General features: G+C 40.5%; 2 protein-coding genes across 2 annotated transcripts; both read right to left on the reverse strand.

Annotated features, from left to right (window-relative positions):
* Nucleotides 1-340: 340 nt before the first annotated feature.
* Nucleotides 341-9,768, reverse strand: LOC146522767 (uncharacterized). Its single transcript, XM_085153201.1, has 4 exons — nucleotides 9,347-9,768; nucleotides 7,442-7,912; nucleotides 5,894-6,157; nucleotides 341-3,406 (listed from the first exon to the last, which is right to left on the reverse strand). Exons 2-4 carry the CDS (start codon nucleotides 7,611-7,613, stop codon nucleotides 2,322-2,324), a joined length of 1,521 nt encoding a protein of 506 aa, XP_085009327.1. The 5' UTR covers nucleotides 7,614-7,912; nucleotides 9,347-9,768; the 3' UTR covers nucleotides 341-2,321.
* Nucleotides 9,769-12,946: 3,178 nt separating this feature from the next.
* Nucleotides 12,947-23,628, reverse strand: LOC146522768 (uncharacterized). The gene is made up of 4 exons (XM_085153209.1): nucleotides 23,490-23,628; nucleotides 21,148-21,618; nucleotides 20,369-20,632; nucleotides 12,947-18,501 (listed from the first exon to the last, which is right to left on the reverse strand). The coding sequence occupies exons 2-4, from the start codon at nucleotides 21,317-21,319 to the stop codon at nucleotides 17,417-17,419; spliced, it is 1,521 nt and encodes a 506-aa protein (XP_085009335.1). The 5' UTR covers nucleotides 21,320-21,618; nucleotides 23,490-23,628; the 3' UTR covers nucleotides 12,947-17,416.
* Between the last annotated feature and the right edge of the window lie 251 nt (nucleotides 23,629-23,879).

The following is a 23,879-nucleotide window of genomic DNA, read 5'->3' on the forward strand; positions in this document are numbered from 1 at the left end:
TGGGTGCAGTGTATTTTTTACATACAGGTATAACAGAATAGCTTTAGTGTTGTTGTTTATTTAAACTTGAGTATGAACTTATACAAAATGCAGCAAGATATTAAAAAAGCCGTTTTATTGATTAAAAAACACACTATATCGGATTCATATCTGTATCGGCAGATATCCAAATTTATGATATCAGTATCGGTATCGGACATAAAAAACTGGTATCGTGCAATCTCTACAAAAAACACTGTCATGATTTTGTGTAAACATTCTGTCATTTGTAAACTATAAATGACATGGATTCTACATTGTAACTGATATGATGTTCTATAAAGTGGTTTTAATTTGAAAAAAAAAAAAGGCAAAAATTTGTTTGTTTCTTTATTCAACCTTTGAACAGTGGGACTCAGTCAGTACATATTCAGTAAATGCTAATTATTTACATGGCAGTGCACTACAGGTATAAATCTAGACCCCTAGATAAAACATTATGGCATTATAGCAGTGACAACTCCTCCACAGTAGCAGGTGGGACTTTTTTCTTTTTTTGAGGACGGCTCCTTTTACCTTTCAATATGGATGGTCTGTTTATGTTTTGATCAAGAGCCTTTTTTTGAGCAGCTGAAGAGGAGAAGTCTATTTTATGGCCAACCACTGACTGTATCTTGGTCACATTACCCAGCAAAACCCAGTATGCAGGTTCATCTGTAACAGTCCTTGTGCCATGATCCGCACTGTTGCTTCTACATTAAACAGAAGAGCAGTGACATGGGTGCAGGTCTCCGCGACTCTGGCCTTACAGGTGCAGTGGGCGGCTTCAACCTTCCCTGTGATGCTCACAATGACCCATGGCTGCAATGCTGGTTCATTCAGTCTTTGAGAGTGCAGGACCTGAAACACACACAGGCAAAGTTAATTTAAAGACAAGAACTATGAGCCAAGGTGGACACAAATGTGTTTTATCTACTTTATCATAAATGTAACAAAGTGTTTAGAAAGTTAGCACATACATGTAATTTTTCATTTCTTTATGTATCCATCTATAGAACGCCGCAGGTTATAGTGTAAATCTGCCTGTTCTCTGTCAGAAACCTGCCTGCAGAAAATGAACCTAAAGTATGTAATGCAAGGATGTAATCACTTTAGAGATGGAGAAAGCATAAAGTGACAATTATGAATCACTTAATATGATAAGGAGATTCTCCAATCAATGTATAAAACTAAAACAAAATGTATTTTTAGTGACACAGGATACAAACATGGAAGCAATATGTATAATTAGAATTATTTATAATAAATATGAATAAATCATTGCAATTTCTTTAACCATACAGAATAACTAAATCCTTCAGGACAATGTCACATCAATGCACTGAACTCACTATGTTATCCATCTAACAGCCTCCACATGTTCTCACTGTAATTTCCCCTCATGAATGAATTTATGCTGCACTAATTTGAATGTTCGGGGGGAAATCAAACGCATTTCACTTGCAGTACTCGAGCTGACTTACCTTTGTTTGAATGACCACTTGTACGCGCTGACTCCACAGACAAGGTACGAAAATATGTCAGGCTATGTCAATAGTGGTTGGTCTTCAGGGTTTCTACTCCACGGCCATATTTCATATGGGTCCACATTTCCAATGCACGCTATTTTCTGCAAGTACCGCTGCTTCGCCTCTGGACGCAATTGGTGTCTATACCGTCCGTTTTCTTTTCAGCTGCTTTTAAGCATCTTGTAGTCGTCGTTCCAACACAGTGTGTTTATTTTGATTCGTAGACCCCAAAATTGGTGCTGTGTTCCCACAATGCATTGCGGCGTGACGTCAACTCAAAAGCCCTATTGTGTGACAGTTTTATGGCAAAGGATGGTGGGACTGACAAAATGTACTGGGGACTTCCCCCTTCAAGCGTGAAACTTGTTTTTTGATACTTTTGCTCCCTTACAAGAATAAACACAATTCTTGACTGTTGCTCACTTTCTTCATTTTTATTGTGACAAAAACTCACTTGAGCAAATGATTACAATTATTAACCAGAAGACTGGTTTGGGGTCCATATGTCCCAATATAGGATATAAAGCAATATTAATAAACAACAGAGCTATACAATGAACCAATAGAACAGGAGCATACTGAACTTTAACCCTCATGAAATGTAAAATCAGTTTTCCTGATACAATTAATAGAATAATGTAATAAACTGAACAAACAATGCTGAGAGTTCTTTACTGCTCTGGAAAAAAAAAAAGATTTGAATATGCATCATCTTTTCACTCAGGTGTTCAGCGATGACTCACAGCTGTCCCACATTTTCTAAGTATATACGTTTTAAACCGTATGAACTCTCATGTGCTTCTTTAATTGTACCTTATCGACAAACCTTTTCCCACAGATGCTACAAGGATACGGTTTCTCACCTGTGTGAATTCTTATATGACAGTCCAAACGTGACTTCTGAATAAATCCTTTGCCACAGGTGCTACAACAATATGGCTTCTCACCTGTGTGAATTCTCCTGTGTGTTTTGAATCCTGATGAGTCAGCAAATCTTTTCCCACAGGTGCTACAACAATATGGCTTCTCACCTGTGTGAATTCTTACATGAGAGTCCAAATGTGACTTCTGAATAAATTCTTTTCCACACATGCTACAACAATATGGCTTCTCACCCATGTGAACTCTCATGTGTGTTTTCAACGTTGATGAGGTAGCAAATCTTTTCCCACAGGTGCTACAACAATATGGTTTCTCACCTGTGTGAACTCTCCTGTGTGTTTTGAACGCTGATGAGTCAGAAAATCTTTTCCCACAAGTGCTACAAGAATAAGGTTTCTCACCTGTGTGAATTCTCCTGTGTTTTTTTAACGCTGATGAGTCAGAAAATCTTTTCGCACAGGTGTTACAAGAATACGGCTTCTCACCTGTGTGAACTCTTAGATGTGCAATCAGTTTGTATTTATCAGGTAAAGTTTTTCCACACACGTCACATTGTACAGACTTGTTCTTTGTGTCTGTTCTACTTTGACTCACTGACACAGGAGTGTTGTCTACTCTCTGACTGTGATGTCTCTTCTTCAGCTCTGCATTTCTAGTTGATCTTGAGTCCACATGCCCATTTTCTTCATAATCTCGGCTCTCTGCTTCAGGAGAGCTGTGAGAAAGGAGCTGCTCGCTGTTTGGTTCTGGTTCACTGCGGGAACTTTCTTCATAAGCGGGTGTCACCTTGAAAGTATCAGTCTCCTGCTTCAGTTCAAGCTGCTCTCCCTCCTGACTTCTGCAGAGTTCCTCCTGTTCCTCTTTAATCTGTGGAGGCTGTTGGTCCTCCTGGTCCAGACTGGAGTTCCTCTCCTGGTTAAAGACCTGCTGGTCTGTAAGAACATCCTCTTCCTTAAAAGCATGCTGCTGATGGACATCTAAAGGCACAAACGGGATAAAATGATAGCAAAACAAACATTTGAGAAAATATTTACTGGTCTAAACCATTAACAGATCTCTACATCTTAAGCATGTTGCTCACATATACTACTGAAATTTAAAAGGTAAAAATGTGAAAAATTAGGAGGTTTGAAAACTCTGAGTATTTGGGCACTGATGCAAATGTTTAGTTCTGACACTCTTATTAGTAAAGCTCAAAGTTCAACTGACGTCACATACCTGAATGTCTATGATGTATGAACTAATTAGGGCTGCCACAAATGATTATTTTGATAGTCCACTAGTCACAGATTATTTTTGCGATTAGTTGACTAATCAGATCATGCGTCCATTGGACGTAAAATGTACAACTTATTGCACCAGCATGTGTCTGCTCTTATTTAACAATCATTAGCTTACAGCTTGAAGTGTTTAAGGTATGTGCTAACTAAAAATAAAGACAAGATGATTTATTCAATTTTAATGAAATTTGCAGATTGTTTCAGTGAAGTTTAATAAACAAGGCCGTCTGCTCCTTGCTATCTAAAATATAACTGGAGTAAATTCTCAACCATCTTACACTTCTGTTTAATCAGTTTTCTGCTTGACATTTATTCAGCTGTGTAAAGATTACAACTTGAATCTCAGCCTAACTGATTTATTGAGGATCAAAACACTGAAAAAAGACAAACAACATTTTCAAGGTATCTGAGTGACTTATATATCATGTTTAACATGAGTAATGAAGGGGGGGGGGGGGGGGGGGTTGAAAACTCTGTGAGTTCGGTGTTCTTCTTTCTTCTTGTGCCTTGAACCCCTGGCTAGCTATCGAGCTGGTGGGTAACAGGAGTCTTGAAAAATGTCAGAGCACTTTTGCAAATATGTGATATCTTGATAAACTGTGCAGATATCTGAAGTTTACACAGCTACATTTTTGCCTGAAAATATGTTAAAAGCTAATTTTGTGACCCAGAAAGAGTAATATTAAAACTAAGTAGCTGCCACCATTGTTGGGAACGTAAATTGGCTGAGGCGCGCTATGATTCCTGGGATAGGTTGGGCCACGAAGGATACACCCAACCCATCCTTCAAATCTGGGAAAATGAAGGACACATTTGTAGGCCGCATTTGGAGGAATCTTTGAATTTGGACAGCCTTCATTGCATTGCTGCAACGTAATCGGCCTACAAATGCAGACTCCGAAGGATGCAGACTCCGAAGGATGCAGACTCCGAAGGATGCAGGCCCTGAATTTGGACACAGCTATGATACCGGACACTGCTGCTTCTTCTTCTTCGGGGTATAACGGCAGCTGTCATTCTTGTACATGCAGTGCTGCCATCTTCTGTTTCAGTCCGTTATTACAATCTTAAATCTTACAAAACTTCACACGACAAGTTGACTATTACATTAGTGGTGGACGATTTTGATGGTAGACTAAACATGGCAGCCCCAGAAATAACTAAATGTTTTTTGTTAAATGAATGTGGATGTCTGGATTGGCATGCTGGGCCTGAGCTCTCTTACACAGTGTTTTGGCTGTGCCTGAAATGCCATGAAAACTCTCTTCATCTGATAAATTTCAGTTTAGAAACTCTGAATTCATATTTTCCAAAACAGAATAGAAATATTTATTCATACTTACTCAGACCTGTAAACTGTTCAAATCTAAAGATTTCCATGCTGCAGAGGAAACATGTAATTCTTTAACTTAAACTGATAACAGAACAAAATGAAACTTGTGTTGTTGGCTTTGTGTCTCTGTGTAGATTTTGTCTGAGCAGTGGGTGGAAATTTGAAACTCAGATGTTTCACATCTTTCATTCTGCATAATTCTTATGCACTAATTTTCACCTTTTTGCGTGAATTAATGGTGAAAATGTGTTTATGTAAATGAAAACAGAAAATTAGGCCGAAGAGATTCATTCGTGCTGCTTTTTACTTTTGGACCTTCAATTCTTTCTGTGCCTCTGAAAATAAATGCAACCAACTAACCTAACCCAGCTGTCTGCATGTCTCTGGAGAGTGAACAAGGGGAGAACATGCAAACTCCACACAGAAAGGCCCGGCCACATAGTGGAGTCAAACTCAGGACCTTCTTGCTGTGAGCCAACAGCGCTAGCCACTGTTCCACTGTGACGCCTGTGAGTCATATTCACTTTTAATAAAACATCACACTTATTTTGTTGTTTTTTGTTTTTTGCCCTTTAACCCCATCCCTCTTCTCCGCTGTTTTTCCCCCCCTCTTTCTTTTCCTCATTCAAGTCTGTCCCGTATCTAGCAAGTGAAAATAAAAAAGAAAATAAACAATAAAAGGTGAATCAAATAGATCATTACGGCAAGGCTGGGATGGTCCATTTGGTAAAGTAAATCCGTTGGGCATCTTTCTTCGCCTTTAGACAATAATTCTGATGGCAAAAGAGCCAAATGGGACAGACAAAAAAACAGAAATAAATAAATAAATAAAACATCACAGTTTTACATACCTATTCTGTGTAACTTTATCTCAGGTTTACAGATAGTCTCCATCAGTCTGAGCTGCTCTTCATCAGTCCAGACGATAATGCCTTCAGCCTCCTGCTTCAGTCCAAGCTGCTCTCCCTCCTGACTGCTGCAGAGCTCCTCCTGTTCCTCTGTAATCTGTGGAGGCTCTGGGTCCTCCTGGTCCAGACTGGAGTTCCTCTCCTGGTTACAGACCTGCTGCTCATCCAGACCCCCCTCTTCTTCACAGTCATGTTGTTGTCGGAAGTCTTGTCAAACAAAGAAACACAACAATAATAATAATAATAATAATAATAATAATAATGTAATATAATGTAATAATATGTAATATAATAATAATGTTTTTAAAAGCATGGCTCAAAACCTGAATAAATGATGATCAGCCTGTCATATGACCCATTATGAGCCACACACACACAACAGCTCAGGGAAATAGTTGTGCACACTCACAGCCACACGCTACCATGTTAGCATTGAAGCCCCTCACTGTGAGCAAAGACACAAAGTTCACTAAACTAAACTGCAGGGTGACACCATGAAAACATCACTGTGTGAAATCCTTCTTTAACCTCCTAAGACCCGAACTCTTCCACGACATGCATTTTTAATTTCACTTTGATATTTGGGCATATTGGGGCCTGATGAATGTAAAAACAAAGAATTACCAGATTTTTTTTTTTTACCTTATTTTTGTCTTTAAGAAATATAAGAGCCACATATAAGGATATTCGTTTAAAATTTTGACAGTATAATGGAGGGTAATTTGGGGTGGCTGTAGCTCAGGAGGTAGAGCTGGTCACCAACTGATCGGAAAGTCGGTGGTTCGATCCCTGGCTCCTCCTCCTCCAGTCTGCATGTCAAGTATCCTTGGGCAAGATACTAACCCCCACTTGCTCTCCGATGCATCCATCGGAGTATGAATTGTGACATTGTGTATGAATGTCGTTAGAAAGCACTATGTATAGATAAAGTGCTTGTGAGAATGGGTGTGAATGAGGCATGTTGTATTGAGCACTTTGAGTACTCCATGAGAGTAGAAAAGCGCTATATAAGAATCAGTCAATTTACCAATGTCCTCGTAAGTGGATATCAGGCCCTTGTAGAGCAAAATTGAGTATTTTGGTCTAAATAACCCAAAATGTGATGTCCACATATGTGGACGGCAGGTCCTAGGAGGTTAAATGAAGCTTCACTTTAACTTCAGAGAAGTCTGTTAACAACTTGTTAAATGTGTTTTCTGCTGACATCTAACTAGATCTTTACTGCACAGTCTCAGTGTTTACAGAGGATCTAAAACACTGAAGCCTGATGTACTCAACACTGGAATCTGTTAGAGAAAAATAAAATAAATCCATTAAAATGTTTTAAAACTTAACCTATCAGTGACCATGGACCTGCACCAGTCCAACATAGTCCATCACTGGACACTGACCCACAGCACTGATAAATACCTAGTTTAACATCTTCTAGTAAAGTCAGTCACACTGAAGAATCTGAGCTTGAACAGCACAGAGTTAAAAACATGTCCATACCTATGATGTGTGAGTTTCTGTCAGGTTTCCGGCTGATATCCGGCAGTCTGTGCTGACGGTTGATCTCCTCCTCATACTGGACGATGGTTTTTTGAACCTCTGAGAAGATTTCCGCACAAACAGCAGTTAGTCTCTCCTTGATGAACTCTCTCAGATACTGAACTGAACTCATTGCTGCTTCAACTCAGGCTGAGCGGATCGATACAAGCATCGATAGAAACATCGATAGAAGCATCGATAGAAGCATCGATAGAAGCGATACAGACGTTGGTATCAGATCCACACTGATGTGACGGGATCGATACTTCAGTTTGTGTCTCTCCTCTAAGTTCAGTCCGCTTCATCAACAGCAGCCATGTCTGCACACACACCGCTCCTCTACCACAGTAGTGCTGTCCTCCTCTGTTCTTCTTCGGGGCCTGATGGCGTTTGACAAATCAGCTTACAGGTGCATTAATCCCGCCTACTGGACTGGAGTGTGGACAGGAGAAGAGCAGGAAAAACAAGGATAATTATATTCTTTCATCAATCTTATAATTCGATAGAACAATTATCCATTTACTCGTAGATTTCTGAGTTTAATGAGGAGTCTCTCTTTCCATAACATGTTGTATGGCTGTATTAAAGAAGACAGCTATCATCATTTCCTTATTTGTTTGAGCTTTCCTGATTTCTGATTCCAAACATAATAAACTATCCATCGTCCCTCTTTCTTTATGAAACCCACTCTGATCCCCAGAGAAGAGACTGTTAGTATCTAAAAATCCGCTTCATCTGTTTTCATTCTCTCCATGGTCTTCCCCAACAATACGATGGGTTTTTAACTAGTTTACTATTGTCTTTAAAATGCACACTGGATTCATTCAACACGTTTATGAGAACGCATCAATTTACTAGACTATTTAATTACACACTAATCAATATTACAAACAAATAGTATGTTTATAAGCACAATATCATTTTTTAAATAATCTCAACATTTCTGACTGTGTGTCTAAATTAAATAAAGTCCAAGATAAGTCAATAGCTGTGTCCCAATTCATAGGCCGCATCCTTTGGAGGCCGATTATGCCACAGCCAGGTGATGAAGGCTATCCCAGTTAAAAGTCTGCTCCCAATGCAGCCCACAAATGCGTCCTCCTTTTCCCCGGATTAGAAGGATCGTTGCGGTGGATTTGAGTGAAGTTGGCCCCGCCACGTTCTTCATATCCAACAAAAGTGGTATCAAACGTTTGTGCTATGTTTGTGCTGCAATCATTATAAAAATATTAATAAAAATTTCTAAAGGTCAAAAGGTCAACCAGCCCCCCCCCCACACACACACACACACATTACCCAAATCAAACAAAATTGATGTCAAACATTTGTGCTACGTTTGTGCTGCAAAATATTTTGTTTGTGCTGCTATCATTTAAAATATATTAATAAAATAAGGTCTTGATGCGTGCTTAATCATCCAGGTAAGTAAATCTCAAAAGGTTGATTCTGTTCATCTGGACGTAGCGTTTTCAGTGGGAGAAACTTTTCGTCACTCATCCAAGTGACTTCTTCAGTCTCAGCTGACTGCAGGTTTCCCCAATCTTACAAACAATACATTTGCACAGTGACTGAAACTAGCACCACTGAATGAACAATGGGCTGGGAGGTTAGTTCCATGATTGTTAATATCCAAATTCTTATGACCATTGATCAACGACTACTAATCAAGGCCTACTGATCAATGGCCATGAGTGTCATGCAGGAAGTAGAGTCGCCGTTGGTCTTCTCCACAATCAGGGTGTGTTTATCTTGCTGAACCACATCCCTACAAACATTCATCAGAGATCCGTATCTCAGTATTTTAGCACTCTTCATCTCCCTACAGGCGTATTTATCGCTGTTGTAGCTGAATCTGGTTCCACTCACCGAACGACGACCGTCTGGAGACGATTTTATGATCACGTTAAATCCGTCCTCGTGTGTCGTTGTCACGGTTACACTGCGCTCACTGTCCGTTTCCTCCACATTACAGGTTTACTTTCACTCTGCTGGTTGTTCTCCTTTTCCGCTTTGTTTTCTGTTTGTTTGTCTTATTACGTTTATCTTATTTCACCGGTACACCGCTCACCATCCACTTCTATTCTCATTTCACTTCCTGAGACGTCACTTCCCTCTGCAGTCTGCTGTCCATTCACAGCCCGTTAGGTCAACTTAGAGCCCCTCCCCCTACACTCCTGACTGAGCAGACACCTTTGTTTGCTTTTTTGGTTTACAAAACTTATAGAGACAGTGTGAACAGGTCCGTACAACAAATCTGCGACATGTTGAAAGACACTTGCTTAACCTTATTATTGATACAATCTTTATCACAGGTCCTCCATCATTCTCCTGCTGTATGCATAAGGAAGAGCACCAGTGTTTAGAAGCAGAGACAGTAACATAATTCATTATATTACTAATACTAATACTATTACGTTTTTCTTTCACATCATTATCACAAATATATAAAGCTGCGATCTTTTCTTTTCTTTCAGTCTCTCTGCTCATTTTAATGTTTGCTCCAGGTTCATTTGTGTGTAATCATTTTCTCACATATGAATTCAGATCAAACTCACTGAGCTCAACATGAACTTCCTGCGAGCAGAAACTAAAATTAGCGCAAAAACAGCAGGAATATTTGAAACATGGTGGGTGTGTTGCAGACGAGTAGGAAGCAGAAATATCTGCCTAAATTTTATTGGAGTTTTATTAAGTTTATTTTAAACCATAATGTTTGCTGATATTATGCCCCTGTTGTTTGCTCTCATCAATGTTCTGTTTTTAACTGGTTTTCAGATCTGGTCCAGGTATTCTTCATCGAAACATCAGAAACCTTTATTCTAAACTAGGTTTTTTTTTTTAAAGCATCAGATACAGAGTAACTATCTACCATGATTTTAATGAGTCTTCTGGCAACAGATTTGAACTGGGACTGGTTATCTTATGTACTGAGAGAAGAAATCAATACTCACTACAGCTCACTTTTAGATTTTATTTGTTCTCCTCCAAAGAGCTCCTTCTGCTTCTCAGTCCTTTCTGCTGCAGCTGGGACTGCTTCATGGCCTTTATGAAGACAGCAGATGTTCTCCTGGAGCTTCTTGGAGAGGGCCACCAACTTGTGTTTCTTTAATGGAGCTGCATCATAGTGAGGTTGGAGGTGTTTCTCACATTAAGAGGCTGGACAAGATAAACAGGACTTGATGGCTTTCAGCTTCCTCCCAGTGCAGACATCACAGGCCACATCTTCAGGTTCAGCATAGCAGTGATCAGCTGGAGCAGCTTGGAGTCCAGTCTTCTTCAGCTGCTCCACTGAAGTTGCTAACATGATGTTTTTCTCCAGGACAGGCCTCGGTGTGAAAGTCTTCCTGCACTGAGGGCAGCTGTGGATTCCCTTCCTGTCCTCTTCATCAAAGTGGGCTTTAATACAGTTCATGCAGTAGCTGTGTCCACAGGCTGTAGTCACCGGATCCTTCAGTAGATCCAAACAGATGGGACAAGAGAAGGTTTCTCGGTCCAGCTGAACTCCTTTCTGCACCATTTCTCCTCTCAGTGTCAGTGACTGTGTGAGTTTCTGTTCTGTAGAAGTGAAACTAGTCTGAGCTCTGATCTTGTCAGCTCTTACACATCACCATAAAGTGCAAACCTGAAGGGTTTTTAAGCTTGTTAACCCTTTCTTCTATTTAAGTTAAATTCAATTCAATTCAATTTTAGTTATATTGTGCCAAATCACAACAAAAGTCACCTCAAGGCTTTTTTTTTTTTTTTATTGTACAGTAGATACAGAGAAAAGCCCAACAATCATATGACCCCCTATGAGCAAGCACTTTGGCGACAGTGGGGAGGAAACAACTCCCTTTTAACAGGAAGAAATCTCCGGCAAAACCAGGCTCAGGGAGGGGCGGGGCCATCTGCTGCGACCGGTTGGAGTGGGAGAAGGAAAACAGGATAGAGACATGCGGTGGAAGAGAGACAGAGATTAATAACAGATATGATTCAATGCAGAGAGGTCTATTAACACATGTTGAGTGAGAAAGGTAACTGGAAAGGAAAAACTCAATGCATCATGGGAATCCCTGGCAGCCTACGTCTATAGCAGCATAACTAAGGGAGGATTCAGGGTCACCTGGTCCAGCCCTAACTATATGCTTTAGCAAAGAGGAAAGTTTTAAGCCTAATCTTAAAAGTAGAGATAGTGTCTGTCTCCCGAATCCAAACTGGAAGCTGGTTCTACAGAAGAGGGGCCTGAAAACTGAAGACTCTCCCTCCCATTCTACTTTTAAATACTCTAGGAACAACAAGCAGACCTGCAGTGCGAGAGCAAAGTGCTCTAATAGGGTGATATGGTACTACAAGGTCATTAAGATAAGATGGGGCCTGATTATTTAAGACCTTGGATGTGAGGAACAGGATTTTGAAGTCAATTCTGGATTTAACAGGAAGCCAATGAAGGGAAAGCCAATACAGGAGAAATATGTTCTCTCTTTTCTAGTCCCTGTCAGCAGGGACTAGAAACACACACACACACACACACACACACACACACACACACACATATGAAGAGAGAGAGTATGCATAGTATGCACTACCAAACAGCCATCATAATTCATCATACAAAGAGAACAGGACAAATCAACAATTGACAATGACTAATTAATATTAAAATCTGTAACATAATGTATTGTTTGGAGTTTGGAGTAGTCTGTTACTGTTACTATTTTTACCATTTCTTCTTGGAGCAACTGTAACCCACATAATTTCCTTAGGGATTAAAAAAGTATTCTGATTCTGATTGTTTCAGGATACATAACCCGCCATTATCCAATGACACATCTGCTTACCTGTATCTTTCGTTTCTCCTCCTCTTCTTTTCTCTTTTTTTCTAAACTGAACACCTGATGGCTTTGAACTGTTCTTGTCCATCTTGGTTTTAATTTTGCACTCCAGTATGAACACCCATCCCCCAACTCAAGGATCACCACAACATAACCTAATAAACCTACACCTTAGTTCACAGATTCACTTTGTCTAGGGTTTATTTCTGGGATTTCACACAACCCAGTATTCAAATCAAGAATACATAATGGGCTTGGATTTACAGCATTATGAATGCAATGTGCTCTATTTGGAAGCAGCAGGGCCCCCTCACCTTTTGATGTGTTGTGTGTGAGACTTTAAATCATCAAACTGTAAATTATAAGTTTTAAATTGTTATTAATCCCTTTACCACTAGTCCTAAAGTGTATATTTATTTTCTTACTCTTCTTATTGTTTGTTTACTTGCACTGCTGTAACTGGAGCCTCATCGTCTCGTCTCTCTATATCCTGGACTGTATGTAGCGGAGATGACAATAAAGTTTACTTTGACTTCAGCAGCAAGCAGGCACACCGAGGGCTCTCGCGCTCACTCTGAACGTATAGAATTTAAAAAAAACATTGGTGCAAATTATAAGTCTGTATCATAATGTCTGGTGTTTTCGTGTTTGTTGGTTTTTTTTTTTATTTTGTTTTATTTTGGGGGTGGGTTATTAGACGCTGCTCCAGCCAGCCAGTGAATCCCCCGCCGCCCTCTCCTCCCTGTGCCGCAAGCAGCAGGCGCACCTCGCAAACGGAGGGCGCCCTTACTCCCAGCAAATGGGCGATAGAAAACCGATCGGTGCCTGTGCCATTCCCAATATGCGCTGGCATGACGTTGAGGCAGCATGAGTACGAGCAATTTTTTTTTTTTTTTTTTTTGCCGATGCCCGTGATGCTGCCCCCCACCACGATGCCGCCCCGGACAACTGCCCGTGACACCCGTATCAAAAACCGCTACTGCCTGTCAGTACTCTTGCTGCAGCATTTTGGATTAACTGAAGGCTTTTCAGCGAGATTTTTGGACATCCTGATAATAAAGAATTGCAGTAGTCCAGCCTGGAAGTAATAAATGCATGAACTAGTTTTTCAACGTCACTCTGAGACAGGATATTTCTAACTTTAGAGATGTTGCGCAAATGGAAGAAAGCAGTCTTACACATTTGTTTAATATGTGCGTTGAAGGACATGTCTTGGTCAAAAATCACTCCAAGGTTCCTCACAGCGTTACTGGAGGCCAAGGTAATGCCATCCAGAGTAAGAATCTGGTTTGAGACCATATTTCTAAGATTTTCAGGGCCAAGTACAATAACCTCAGTTTCATCTGAATCAAGAAGCAGAAAGTTAGCAGCCATCCAGGTCTTTATGTCTTTAAGACATTCCTGCAGTTTAACTAATTGGTGATTGTTATCTGGCTTCATGGACAGATAGAGCTGGGTGTGATCTGCATAGCAGTGAAAATGTATGCTATGTCTGCTATGATACTGCCTAGGGGAAGCATGTATAATGTAAACAGAATTGGTCCTAGCACTGAACCCTGTGGAACTCCATGATTGACCTTAGTGGGTGAAGAAGACTCCCCATTTACATCTACAAATTGGAGTCTATTAGATAGATATGATACAAACCACTGCAGCACAGTACCTGTAATACCTACAGCATGTTCTAATCGCTCTAATAGGATATTATGATCAACAGTATCAAATGCTGCACTAAGGTCTAGCAGGACAAGCACAGAGATGAGTCCACTGTCAGAGGCCATAAGAAGATCATTTGTAACCTTCACTAAAGCTGTTTCTGTGCTGTGATGAGCTCTGAAACCTGACTGAAACTCTTTAAATAAACCATTCCTCTGCAGATTATCAGTTAGCTGTTTGACAACTACTCTTTCAAGGATTTTTGATATGAAAGGAAGGTTGGAGATTGGCCTATAATTAGCTAAGACAGCTGGGTCTAGAGATGGCTTTTTGAGTAAAGGTTAAACTACAGCCAGCTTGAAGGCCTGTGGTACATTGACTGATTATTAGAGATAGGATAGGTTGATCATATTTAAGATTGAAGCATTAATTAATGGCAGGACTTCTTTGAGCAGTTTTGTAGGAATGGGGTCTAAAAGACACGTTGATGGTTTGGAGGAAGTAATTATTGAAGTTAACTCGGAAAGATCAATTGGAGAAAAGGAGTCTAACTTAACATCAATGGTACTAAAAGTAGCTGTAGATAATATTACATCTGTGAGATGATTATTGGTAATTTTTTCTCTAATGATTAAAATTTTATTTGTGAAGAAGTTCATGAAATCATTACTAGTTAACGTTAAAGGGGTGGTTGGCTCAAAAGAGCTCTGACTTTTTGTCAGCCTGGCTACAGTGCTGAAGAGAAACCTGGGGTTGTTCTTATTTTCTTCAATCAGTGACGAATAGTAAGATGTTCTGGCTTTGCGGAGGGCTTTCTTATAAAGCAGCAAACTATTTCTCCAGGCTAAATGATGATCCTCTAAATTTGTGACACACCATTTCCTCTCCAGCTTACAAGTCATCTGCTTTAGGCTACGTGTTTGAGAATTATACCACGGAGTCAGGTACTTCTGATTTGAGACCTTAGTTTTCACAGGAGCTACAGTATCCAGAGTCGTACGTAGTGAGGAGATAAAATTATTAACAAGTTAATTGATCTCTAATGGGGTAGTGTTCAGATAGCTGCTCTGCTCTATGAGCATTGAAGATGATAACAGTGGAAGGATTATATTCTTAAACTTAGATACAGCACTTTCAGAAAGACATCTACTGTGATAAAGTCTACTCTCCACTGTTGTGTAATCAATTATTGTAAATGTAAATGTTATCGGGAAATGATCAGACAGGAGAGGGTTTTCAGGAAACACTGTTAAATGTTCAGTTTCTATGCCATATGTTAAAACAAGATCTAGAGTGTGATTAAAGTGGTGGGTGGGTTCTTTTACATTTTGAGAGAAGCCAATTGAGTCTATTACCAGATTAAATGCCATGTTGAGGCTGTCATTTTTTAGCATCTACATGGATGTTAAAATCACCCACAATAATTTTTTTATCTGAGCTGAGAACTAAATCAGATAAAAAGTCTGAGAAATCAGAAAGAAACTCTGTGTAAGGCCCAAGTGGACGATAGATGATAACAAGTAAGACTGGTTTCTGAGTTTTACAGCTGGGGTGGACAAGGCTAAGCATCAGGCTTTCAAATTAATTAAAAGTCTGTCTTGGTCTTTTGTTAATTAATAGGCTGGTGTGAAAAATTGCTGCCACACCGCCCCCTCGGCCTGTGCTTCGAGGTTTCTGGTAGTTAGAATGACTCGGGGGTGTTGATTCATTTTAATCCACATTTCACTGTTTTACTCTTTGGTTCAGATGTGGACACTGTATTGTTCTTTCTTTGTGATTTTTTATATTTAAGTTGTTTGTTGCTGGTTTTTAGTTTATTTTTTGTCTTTTTGGGAGCTGACACAGTCTCAATGGAAATGGGTTTTTGGGGGGGTAGCAGGAGGAGAGAAGTTGCAGAGAGGGCGTGTAAGACTGCAACTCTTCTTCCTGGTCCCAACTGTGGATAGTCATATTTTGGGGGGTTTAATAAATTTGTCCATATTTCTAGAAATGAGAGCTGCTCTATCCAAAGTGGGATGGATGCCGTCTCTCCTAACAAGACCAGGTTTCCTCCAGAAGGTTTGCCAATTATCTATGAAGACCACATCGTTTCTTGGACACCACTCAGAGAGCCAGCAATTTCAGGAGAACATGCGGCTAAACATGTCACTCCTGGTCTGATTGGAGAGGAGACCAGAGAAAACTACAGAGTCCGACATTGTTTTGGCAAAGTTACACACCGATTCAATATTGATTAGCTTCACATGTCTGAGAACAGAATCACCAATTACCAGAGTTTGACCCCCCAGCCGCCCTCTTTCCCCAGCTGCTTGGGATCTGCTGGGGAACAGCTAGCGGGGCCTATGCTATCTTCGGCTGCACCAGCTACAGGGGACTGGCTAGCTAAGGGTGAATGAAGGGTGCGAAGCCGAGTCTCCAATTCAGTAATCCTGGCCTCCAGAGCAACAAATATGATACATTTCTTACAAGTATCATTACTGCTAAAGGAGGCCGAGGAATAACTAAACATCTGACACAACGAGCAGGAAAGTGCAGGAGGGACAGGTGAAGTACCCATGGTGCTAACGAGTCGGCTACGAGCTAAGCTAAGCTAGCTAACTTACTTACAACTGGGCTCGTCAGGCACTCTTTTTGGCTGCAGTGGTTATATTTATATTTACATGCTTCCATCTCCCATTTCTGCTCGGTAGCACCTCATAGTTTTTGACTTTACTTTTTCTCCCTCCCTCACGCTCACACACACACACACACACACAGCGGGAGGGGTAGTCCCACACGTTCTCCCTGTAGCACGGACTACACCATGAGGCTACAGTCTTAAAGGGCCATGCCTGTAACACTCTGCCGTTGTATTAAATAATTTTTTTTTGTATAATAATTTTAAAAAATTATTTCGTCACATCAATATGCGGGCCGCAAGTACAGGTGACGTGGACCCCTGTTCTAGAGGCTTCTCAAAAGCCTCCAGAAGGAAATTAGTTATCGTGTGACAGTTTTATGGCAAAGGAGGGTGGGACTGACAAAATGTACTGGGGAATTCCCCCTTCAAACATGAAACTTGGTATTTGATACTTTTGCTCCCTTACAAGAATAAACACAATTCTTGACTGTTGCTCACTTTCTTCATTTTTATTGTGACTTAAACTCAGTTGAGCAAAGGATTAAAACTATTAACCAGAAGACTGGTTTGGGGTCCATTTCTCCCATTATAGGATATAAAGCGATAATAATAAACAACAGAGCTAAACAATGAACCAATAGAAAAGGAGCATACTGAACCTTAACTCTCATGAAATGTAAGATCAGTTTTCCTGATACAATTAATAGAATAATGTAATAAACTGAACAAACAATGCTGAGAGTTCTTTACTGCTCTGGAAAAAAAAAAAGATTTGAATATGCATCATCTTTTCACTCAGGTGTTCAGCAATGACTCACAGCTGTCCCACATTTTCTAAGTATATATGTTTTACACCGTATGGATTCTCATGTGCTTCTTTAATTGTAGCTTATCGACAAACCTTTTCCCACAGATGCTACAAGGATACGGTTTCTCACCTGTGTGAATTCTTACATGGCAGTCCAAACCTGACTTCTGAATAAATCCTTTGCCACAAGTGCTACAGGAATGTGGCTTCTCACCTGTGTGAATTCTCGTGTGTGTTTTGAATCCTGATGAGTCAGCAAATCTTTTCCCACAGGTGCTACAACAATATGGCTTCTCACCTGTGTGAACTCTCGTGTGTGTTTTGAATGCTGACAAGGTACCAATTTTCTTCCCACAGGTGCTACAACAATATGGCTTCTCACCTGTGTGAATTCTCATGTGTGTTTTCACTGCTGATGAGGTAGCAAATCTTTTCCCACAGGTGCTACAAGAATATGGCTTCTCACCTGTGTGAACTCTCCTGTGTGTTTTGAACGCTGATGAGTCAGAAAATCTTTTCCCACAAGTGCTACAAGAATAAGGTTTCTCACCTGTGTGAATTCTCCTGTGTTTTTTTAACGCTGATGAGTCAGAAAATCTTTTCCCACAGGTGCTACAAGAATACGGCTTCTCACCTGTGTGAACTCTTAGATGTGCAATCAGTTTGTATTTATCAGGTAAAATTTTTCCACACACGTCACATTGTACAGACTTGTTCTTTGTGTCTGTTCTACTTTGACTCACTGACACAGGAGTGTTGTCTACTCTGTGGCTGTGATGTCTCTTCTTCAGCTCTGCATTTCTAGTTGATCTTGAGTCCACATGCCCATTTTCTTCATAATCTCGGCTCTCTGCTTCAGGAGAGCTGTGAGAAAGGAGCTGCTCGCTGTTTGGTTCTGGTTCACTGCGGGAACTTTCCTCATAAGCGGGTGTCACCTTGAAAGTATCAGTCTCCTGCTTCAGTTCAAGCTGCTCTCCCTCCTGACTTCTGCAGAGTTCCTCCTGTTCCTCTTTAATCTGTGGAGGCTGTTGGTCCTCCTGGTCCAGACTGGAGTTCCTCTCCTGGTTAAAGACCTGCTGGTCTGTAAGAACATCCTCTTCTTTAAAAGCATGCTGCTGATGGACATCTAAAGGCACAAAGGGGACAAAATGATAGCAAAACAAACATTTGAGAAAATATTTACTGGTCTAAACCATTAGCAGATCTCTACATCTTGAGTATGTTGCTCACATATACCACTAAAATTTAAAACGTAAAAATGTGAAAAATTAGGAGGTTTGAAAACCGTGAGTTCGGTGTTCTTCTTGTGCCTTGAACCCCTGGCTAGCTATCGAGCTGGTGGGTAACAGACGTCTCTGAAAACGTCAGAGCACTTTTGCAAATAGGTGATGTCTTGATAAACTGTGCAGATATCTGAAGTTTACACAGCTACATTTCTCTCCTGAAAATATGTTAAAAGTTAATTTTGTCACCCAGAAAGAGTAATATTAAAACTAAGTAGCTACCGCCATTGTTGGGAACGTAAATTGGCTGGGGCGTGTTATGATTCCTGGGATAGGTTGGGCCACAAAGGATACACCCGACCCAGCCTTCATATCTGTGGAAATGAAGGACGCATTTGTCGGCCGCATGGTGATGCGGCCCAACTCTTGGTCGTGGCTCAAGAGTTGGGAGTTTGCCTTGTAATCGGAAGGTTGCCGGTTCGAGCCTGGGCTTGGACAGTCTCTGTCGTCGTGTCCTTGGGCAAGACACTTCACCTGTTGCCTACCACCTACTGGTGGTGGTCAGAGGGGCACAGTGTCCGGCAGCCTCGCCTCTGTGCGCCCCAGGGTGGCTGTGGCTACAATGTAGCTTGCCATCACCAGTGTGTGAATGGGTGGATGACTGGTTGTGTAACGCGCTTTGGGGTCCTTAGGGGCTAGTAAAGCGCTATAGAAATACAGGCCATTTATCATTTGGAGGAGTTTTCGAATTTGGACAGCCTTCATTGCATCGCTGCAAACTTAATCGGCCTACAAATGCAGACTCTGAAGGATGCAGGCCCTGAATTTGGACACAACTATGATACCGGACAGTGCTTCTTCTTCGGGGTATAACGGCAGCTGTCATTCTTGTACATGCAGTGCTGCCATCTTCTGTTTCAGTCCATTATTACAATCTTAAATCTTACAAAACTTCACACGACAAGTTGACTATTAAATTAGTGGTGGACGATTTTGATGGTAGACTAATCATGGCAGCCCCAGAAATAACTAAATGTTTTTTGTTAAATGAATGTGGATGTCTGGATTGGCTATAGTTATAAGAAGGCATGCTGGGGCAGAGCTCTCTTACACAGTGTTTTGGCTGTGCCTTGAAATGCCATGAAAACTCTCTTTGTCTGATAAATTTCAGTTTAGAAACTCTGAATTCATATTTTCCAAAACAGAATAGAAATATTTATTTATACTTACTCAGACCTGTAAACTGTTCAAATCTCACCATTTCCATGCTGCAGAGCATGTAATTCTTTAACTTAAACTGATAACAGAACAAAATGAAACTTGTGTTGTTGGCTTCGTGTCTCTGTGTAGATTTTGTCTGAGCAGTAGGTGGAAATTTGAAACTCAGATGTTTCACATCTTTCATTCTGCATAATTCTTATGCACTAATTTTTCACCTTTTTGCGTGAATTAATGGTGGAAATTTGTTTATGTAAATGAAAACAGAAAATTATGCCGAAGAGATTCATTCATGCTGCTTTTTACTTTTGGACCTTCAATTCTTCCTGTGACTCTGAAAATAAATGCAACCAACTAACCTAACCCAGCTGTCTGCATGTCTCTGGAGAGTGAACAAGGGGAGAACATGCAAATTCCACACAGAAAGGCCCGGCCACATAGTGGAGTCAAACTCAGGACCTTCTTGCTGTGAGCCAACACCGCTAGCCACTGTTCCACTGTGACACCCATGAGTCATATTCACTGTTATTAAAACATGGCAGTTTTACATACCTATTCTGTGCAACTTTATCTCAGGTTTACAGATGGTCTCCAGCAGTCTGAGCTGCTCTTCATCAGTCCAGATGATAATGCCTTCAGCCTCCTTCTTCAGTCCAAGCTGCTCTCCCTCCTGACTGCTGGAAAGTTCCTCTTGTTCCTCTTTAATGTGTGGAGGCTCTGGGTCCTCCTGGTCCAGACTGGAGTTCCTCTCCTGGTTACAGACCTGCTGCTTATCCAGACCCTCCTCTTCCTCACAGTCATGTTGTTGTGGGAAGTCTTGTCGAACAAAGAAACACAAGAACAATAATTACAAATGTGTTGATATAAAAACTCAAACTATCTTTTAAAAGCTACATGCTAACATGTTAGCATTGAAGTTTCCCAAACTAAACTGCAGGATGACACCATGAAAACATCAGTGTCTGAAATCCTTCTTTAAACAAAGCTTCACTTTAACTTCAGAGAAGTCTGTTGACAACTTTTTGATTTGTTTTCTGCTGACATCTAACTAGATCTTTACTGCACAGTCTCAGTGTTTACAGAGGATCCAACACACGCCTGATGTACTCAACAGTGGAATATGTTAGAGAAAAAAAATTAATAAATAAATCCATTAAAATGTTTTAAAACCTAACCTATCAGTGACCATGGACCTGCACCAGTCCAACATAGTCCATCACTGGACACTGACCCACAGAACTGATAAATACCTAGTTTAACATCTTCTAGTAAAGTCAGTCACACTGAAGAATCTGAGCTTGAACAGCACAGAGTTAAAAACACGTCCATACCTATGATGTGTGAGTTTCTGTCGGGTTTCTGGCTGATATCCAGCAGTCTGTGCTGGCGGTTGATCTCCTCCTCATACTGGACGATGGTTTTTTGAACCTCTGAGAAGATTTCCTCACAAACAGCAGTTAGCCTCTCCTTGATGAACTCTCTCAGATACTGAACTGAACTCATTGCTGCTTCAACTCAGGCTGAGCGGATCGATACAAGCATCGATACAAGCATCGATAGAAGCATCGATAGAAGCATCGATAGAAGCGATACAGACGTTGGTATCAGATCCACACTGATGTGACGGGATCGATACTTCAGTTTGTGTCTCTCCTCTAAGTTCAGTCCGCTTCATCAACAGCAGCCATGTCTGCACACACACCGCTCCTCTACCACAGTAGTGCTGTCCTCCTCCGTTCTTCTTCGGGGCCTGATGGCGTTTGACAAATCAGCTTACAGGTGCATTAATCCCGCCTACTGGACTGGAGTGTGGACAGGAGAAGAGCTGGAAAAACAAGGATAATTATATTCTTTCATCAATCTTATAATTCGATAGAACAATTATCCATTTACTCGTAGATTTCTGAGTTTAATGAGGAGTCTCTCTTTGCATAACATGTTGTATGGCTGTATTAAAGAAGACAGCTATCATCATTTCCTTATTTGTTTGAGCTTTCCTGATTTCTGACTCCAAACATAATAAACTATCCATCGTCCCTCTTTCTTTATGAAACCCACTCTGATCCCCAGAGAAGAAACTGTTAGTATCTAAAAATCAGCTTCATCTGTTTTCATTCTCTCCATGGTCTTCCCCAACAATACGATGGGTTTTTAACCAGTTTACTATTATCTGCTTCCTTACTGATGGGATTGTGCCTTTTTCATATACAATATTAAACAGTTTAATATCACTTGAAGTCAACTGTATCATGTGGGCTAACATGTTGTAACACACACCATCCTTTCATCTTGCAGTTTCCTGAGCATTTAAAATGCACACTGAATTCATCCAACACGTTTATGAGAATGCATCAATTTACTAGACGATTTAATTACACACTAATCAATATTACAAACAAATAGTATATTTATGAGCACAATATCATTTTTTAAATAATCTCAACATTTCTGACTGTGTGTCTAAATGAAATAAAGTCCAAGATAAGTCAATAGCTGTGTCCCAATTCATAGGCCGCATCCTTTGGAGGCCGATTATGCCACAGCCAGGTGATGAAGGCTATCCCAGTTAAAAGTCTGCTCCAAATGCAGCCCACAAATGCGTCCTCCTTTTCCCAGGATTTCAAAGATGGGTTGCGTGTATCCTTGGTGGCTCAACCTATCCCAGGATTCATAGCGTTGCGGTGACTGTGGATATACGGTTCACAGGGCTCGCAAAATTTCAAAATCCCTGGTAGCCCTTCGGGCAGGGACTCTTCAGTTTTTGGTAGCCCAAAATAAATTTAAGTAGCCCGAATAAAAAAGAGAGCAATTCTTTGATTGATGTTTTGTTTCCTGTTTTGTTTCCTTTACAATATTATACATTAAAGTGTAATATTGTAACAGAAACAAAACATTAATCAAAAAATTGTTGAAACAGAAATTACAACATTGTATAAAAATTACAATCATCAACTCAAATACTTGGTTCTAATTGAACAGAAATTTCTATGAACTTGTAAGAACTGTGTAGAACATGAATCAGTCTGTGTCAGATCTTGAATTTGAAATTTCCACTGAAGTCACGGGTAAGAGGCAAGTGGAACCAAGATCTAGGCCATTTGCTTTTTGAAGTTTGCAAAGACTGCTAAATTTTGCCAGTGGTAGTTCACTCTTTGCAACATAGTAGCTGTTCTAAAGAGATTTTTCAGGTTTATCTTTAGCATGTTATTTGCAATTGGTGTTTGTTCTGGGAAAGATATTGCAGACTGAGCAATAATGCATTTCTTGCATTTCTTATGGATTGCATTTCTCATCAGTAAATTTCTTAAAATTACTGGTCCCAGTAACAAAGGCGCTTGTCGACTCAGAAATCAAGGGAAAACCAACAACACACCTGGCAGAACATTTGTTATTTACACGGGTGCACATAAGTGGTCCGCATGTGCACATTCGCTGTCAAAATAAAAGACACGCACCAGATAAGAAGTTGCAACTCTTTTTCCCTTTCAACATCAATACACACCAAATTATTATCTTATGGATAAGCCAGCATGTTTTAGAGTCGGATGTCTTTATCTTGCTGAACCACATCCCTACAAACACTCATCAGAGATCCGTTTCTCAGTATTATAGCACTCTTCATCTCCCTACAGGCGTATTTATCGCTGTTGTAGCTGAATCTGGTTGCACTCACCGAAAGACGACCGTCTGGAGACGATTTTATGATCACGTGACAACGAGACACGATCCGTCCTCGTGTCTCGTTGTCACGGTTACACTGCGCTCACTGTCCGTTTCCTCCACATTACAGGTTTACTTTCACTCTTGTTATTGCTCTCCTTTTACGCTTTGTTCTTTGTTAGTATCTTTTATATTTACTAGTGATGTGACGTTCTGTATCGAGGCTTCAAAGCTTGTGTCGAATAATGGAGAGGGCGTTTCCGCGATGCGCGTAACGAGCCTTCCTTCATTTATGGGAGGAGCTGAAAATGATGACGTCCGAAGCCTCGCTGCCCGGCTGTACCACGTGACTGGTTCAGGAAGTGGTTCGAACTTTGCCGCGAGCTATGACAGAGATATAAAC

Source organism: Neolamprologus multifasciatus, chromosome 3 (genome assembly GCF_963576455.1).
Source record: "Neolamprologus multifasciatus chromosome 3, fNeoMul1.2, whole genome shotgun sequence".
NCBI classification, from domain to species: Eukaryota; Metazoa; Chordata; class Actinopteri; order Cichliformes; family Cichlidae; genus Neolamprologus; species Neolamprologus multifasciatus.